Below are 5,224 nucleotides of genomic sequence, written 5' to 3'. Positions count from 1 at the left end.
CCAGCCGTTGCCGCCTGGCGTTTCGCCGCCGACTCCTCGCCCTCGTGGTCGGCCGCCGAAGCCCAAAGATCCCCTCGCTGCGGCCATCGCGAAAGCAGCCAGCGGCCTTCCTCGTCCTCGCGGTCGGCCTCCAAAGAAGCATCGGCCGGCGGTCGCCACCTCTCCCAAGAAGACATTAAAATCATCCATCTTGAAGCCGTCGGTTGCTGGCTTGAAAAGAGGGAGGGGAAGACCTCCTAAGGTCAGAGTGCCGGAGACCCACGCTGCGGATGAGTAGCGCATGTTTGATCTAATGTAACGAGGTTTGAAGAAATTTAATGCTTTTCGGTTGTTTAGCTTTTCTCTGTAGAGATGCTAATGAATTTAATATGTAAGTGTTTTTATCATTTTATGACGGTTCTGTATCTTTGTTAGGAGTTTTAATTTGCCTGTGCAAGATGTTGTATTACTGAGAGACTTAATTCATCACAATGTTTGAATTCTCTCTACTGTTGCAATTCTAATGTACTTCTTTATTTTTCTGGATCTCAGTTGTATTATTGCTTGTTTGTACGTAATTTTGTGTTGCATTTGCTGAATCTTCCTTCTATTAAATTTACAGAGCTTTAGCTGCATGTGAGATATGATCTCTGTTTTTTTTTAAATTCTTTTTAACAATTTTGTTATTGAAATGTTGTTGCAGATAAGCTTTAGTTGATGAATATTGATAATTGTGGAACTGTATGGATCTGGTGTTAATGATTCTTGATCTGAGAGTGATTTGTGGTACTAGTTCATTCAATTCCTGCCTTGATAGGGAATTTATCATTGACAATGAATTCTATTTTGGGGCTGTCTTTGATAATACTCTTTATGTAACTTAAGTGTTCTTTATTGTGAATCATTTATATGGCTTTCTTGCTTTGCAAATGGCTTTTGATTTTTTGGAATCAAGGACTTTTTGATTGCAAACAGAATTTAACTCTAGTACTAGTAAATCTTATGTATTGAAAATTAATATTCTTGTGAGGGTTAGTCCAAAAGTCTTTTTTGCACGAATGTTGTTAATTTAAAATAAATCTTAGGAGATTGTATGATTAGCTTTTTTTTTTTTGAGTTGAGATTTAATTGGCAATGCTTTTGGCAATTAAAACTTCAATAAAGAATTTTTTCTTTTGACAGCAACTAATATTATTGTAGTTTCATTAAGAATACATGATAAACATGTTCTAAAATAAAATGCATTTTAGCATGAATGCAAAGGTTTAAGCTTTTTATCTTATGCTAATATGTAAGTAATATTGGTTGACAAAAAAATGTTAATATAATTTGATACCTTATTTGAATAATGCCTCTTTCTCATTGCTTGAGATGAAATATACATTATCAGAGATCTAAACATTTTACTTCTAGATCCAACATGTCCATATTCTTCAAACTTTGCCCAACTTGTATGTATGTTATGATTTTCATATTCTACCTCATCGATCTTGACGCTTTGCTTGATAATCTCTTATTTTGGTGCTTGGTTGTGTTCATTAACATAGTCAACCGTATTGAATTCTTTTGAAATATTAGATCTTGTAGCCAAGCTTCTAAAATTTGGATTAAACATTGAATTGATAGAATGAAATGTTCAAGAATTAAAGATGTAGTTAAAATTTAAATGAAGTTAGAATTATAGTGAAATGATAAATTTTGAAATAATTTAACTCTCGGCTAAATGATGCGGTAGAAGTAATTGCATTTCAAACATGTTGTCATGATAGATTCCATAGAAGTGGTCTAAGAAAAAAAATTATTTAGTAATCTCATCAAAACATGACAATGACTTTAGATCTTGATCTTCATTTTATACATCCAAAGATATCATTTGGATTACCAAAATTGGTAGATAGATTGTTCGAGTTGATAATGATAAGAGTATAAAATAGAGAAAAACTCACTAATGTTCACAACCAACTAAAATTTTTGTTGAAAAAGTCATGACTTAGAATTAGAGAGCATGGTTTTAGGCAGTTTGGTTACAAATGTCGACCATCTAATGATTCAGTTAGGAGACTGGATGTTTTAGATTTAACTTATGTTAAGAAATGTAGAGGTTGGATTAACATGACTTGGATATGTATAAAAAATAATCTTAATTTATTAGAACTAAATGAAAATATGACACCTAGTAGGACACAATGAAGAAAAATATTCATGTAGCTGACCCTACCTAGTGGGATAAGAAATCATGAAATCCTTGGAATTTGTAAATAAAGAGGAAGAAGAAAGGTTTCATCTTGAGATGGATAAATAATAATAGGTAGGTTTATGCATTGAGAAGAAATAATTGCTGCTTATGAAAAACATGTTGCTTTCAATTTTAATTGTTTATGTTAATAATTATTTTTTAGTTGATTTTACCGATTGCTTGCTCATCTTAGCTCTTTTATATTCTTTTTAGTAATTAGTTGAATTGATTAAGTAATTTGTTTACTGATAAATTGGTTGGTTTTGTTATTTTTTTAAATTTTCTTGTTGTAACTTTGGGATTATTTATGCTTTAATAGAGTAGCACAGAGATCGAAAATTTAATTCAATTATAATCCTTAACAAAAATTAATATAAAGTAGATGTGTGTGGAGTTATGGGCAAATGATTATAGTTAAGATATTACAATTCATAACAAAATCAAAGCAAAAAAGGGTAAGCCCCTAAAACAATATAATGTCTAGGACTAATCCACACTATATATTGAGCACATGCTCAAACAATCAACATACTCAAATAAGGAATGTGAAAAGTGAGCTAGATGAATTTTTAAAAAATGATACCTTCTTAATGACCCTATAAGAGCAAAATGTGGAATTCTTAGATCACCACACATTATTGCTTTTGGAGATTACATCCTTGTTGTAAAAGATTGATCGGGGAGATTGCTTTTTTTGACTTGTTAAGGGGGAGATCAATATGTATGAGTTGGGATGCCAGATTTGCTATCTACGAGTTAGAAGAGATGGACTAGGGGCTTAATAATGTCGCTTGGGAGGTAGTTTCAGGAGAGCTTTTGGGAGAGTGATGTTAATTTATGATTGGAGAATATGAGAAGATAAAGAGTTGATTAGATTGAGTGCAAACATATAGAGATAGACATGCGAGATCTGTTAAGAAAAATATCGAAAAATATATTTAAATTATCTGTCATAATTGTATGTTTTTGTACGAATATTATTTTAATTCACGCATTTTGTGCAGGAAGCCCTCAGTTGAAGAAGATTGAAAATTTTTGGAAGTTGAAGTGCCATCACAACAATGCCACCATCAGTGCTGCAACACCACGTTCAAGCTGTTCCCAATATAATTCTCGAAAGCAGAGTGTCAATGTTATCGTAAAATGTAATAACTAGAAACAAATTAAAATAAAAAAAGAAAATCGATTTTATTTCATCTGGGACAATTCGAATCAATAGTTGTTTCAATTAAGTTCTTAAGTATTGAACATTTTGTTCCAAATGGAGGGAGTGAATTAAAGTGTGATTGAAGGACAAAGATGGAGATGGAAGAATAAGAGTATCCAGAGCCGGAGAAGTCATGTGATTATCTTACCAGAGATTCGATTCCAATTGGAATGTTGAGAGCCCCGACATGAAGGAGGAATAGGGAAAGTGTTTGTGCTCTCGACAAAGTGAAGATGTTGATGTCGAGTGTGGGTATTGTGAGGAAGAATAAGCCGTCCTAAGCCCTAGCCAAATTTATGAGGAAGGGCCTCTTGTGTGCGAGAGTCTGATTCGTGCAGTTAGGCTTGAGGGGAGAGGAGCTCGCATGTGGGGAGAAGACTTGTGTGTGTATCCCGTGTGCGCGGAAGAAGGGAGATAACACCACTTGCTAGAAGAAAGAGTTGAGCGATCTTTGTTTGATTTGTGCAAACAAAGACATCAATAAGCTAAAGTCTGCGAAGGGAGAAGACAGACACGTTCTTGAAGCTGAAGGACAAAGCAGCTCTGCGTGGGTTAATCAAATAAAATATTAATTTATAATAGTAAGGTTTAAGTCACATTTTGGATTGAGAAAAGGGTGGTGGCAATAAATAAATTTGAGGGTTTGATTTATTTAAGTTTTATTTATTTATTAAATCTATGAACTACTGTCACATGTAATAGATTCAAAAAAACTAATAATAAGTATAATAAACTATTATATCATATAAGTGTACGTATATTTATATAAATCATAAATCCTAATTGAAAACATATAAATTACAAAAATAACTAAAAAGTTAAATTAGGAGGACCAACTTTTTATTGTCAATATTTAATTAAGTTTAAATTGTTTGAAAGAAATAATTAAATTAATATTATGAAATGAAAATAGCAATTAGCATAATAATAACAAATAATTTTTATTATATGATACATCAATGATAAAATAGAATGAAATTGCCTTCTAATAATAAGATTAACATATGATAAATTAATAATGATTCTTTATGCATTTGACTTTTGGTTTTAATTAGAGATAATTGAAGTGAAGAGAACTTTTAACTAGAGAATCATCGTTAATTGAAATGAGTACTTATATTATTAAGCTATGATAGCTTTTTGTTTCTTCTGAATCATTTTTCATTAGTAATTTATTGGTATTTGTACAAGTTTTATTCTGATTGATATGCTCTTTTTTTATTGGTCACAATATCATTAATGTCATATGCTTATAGTTTTTTACTATCATGCATTAGTTTATGATATATATACTATCTGTATGTGCTTGCTCGACTATGATGAAGTCACTTAGTTATGGTACTAGTGATGGACGTTGATGTACCGGTGCACATAAATGACAAAGATATTGATATTGAATTACCTTAGCTAATATAATTTTTAAACGATGCTCATGTAATTGTTGCACATATATAAAATGATATAGATTTGTTATTGATATAGTGAAACAATTTACATATTATGAAATATCATGAGTGATCATATTCATAAACTATCAAATTTTTTATACCCGACCTATTAAAGACTTAACTAACATACATATTGTTTTCCTTTTCATTGTGTTACTATAATCTAGTTGTGTGAGTATTATCTGGTTTTAGTTAGCTCACTGTTGTTATAAACTAATATTTCAAGTTTACTTAATTGACTAAAAAATGAGCAAAATAAGATGAAATGTTTATAGAAGACGCGGATAATCGAGATGAGGTAAATTTAATTGTTTTACTTCGATGCATTTTTATAGTGACTCTTCATTACTAAAA

General features: G+C 31.4%; 1 protein-coding gene across 1 annotated transcript in view; it reads left to right on the top strand.

Moving 5' to 3' along the window:
• LOC110027190 (F-box protein SKIP28) overlaps positions 1–3,615 on the top strand; it is a gene marked incomplete in the record, with an annotated part of 29,259 nt that extends 25,644 nt beyond the window's left edge. Inside the window, 1 exon segment of the mRNA XM_020728512.1 lies at positions 3,220–3,615. Within this exon segment, the coding sequence (XP_020584171.1) occupies positions 3,220–3,371 (152 nt within the window).
• Positions 3,616–5,224: the final 1,609 nt, after the last annotated feature.

Source organism: Phalaenopsis equestris, unplaced genomic scaffold (assembly GCF_001263595.1).
Source record: "Phalaenopsis equestris unplaced genomic scaffold, ASM126359v1 Scaffold000420, whole genome shotgun sequence".
Classification (NCBI taxonomy): domain Eukaryota; kingdom Viridiplantae; phylum Streptophyta; class Magnoliopsida; order Asparagales; family Orchidaceae; genus Phalaenopsis; species Phalaenopsis equestris.
The sequence above is the reverse complement of the archived record's forward strand: the minus strand, read 5'-3'. Positions and strand labels throughout refer to the sequence as shown.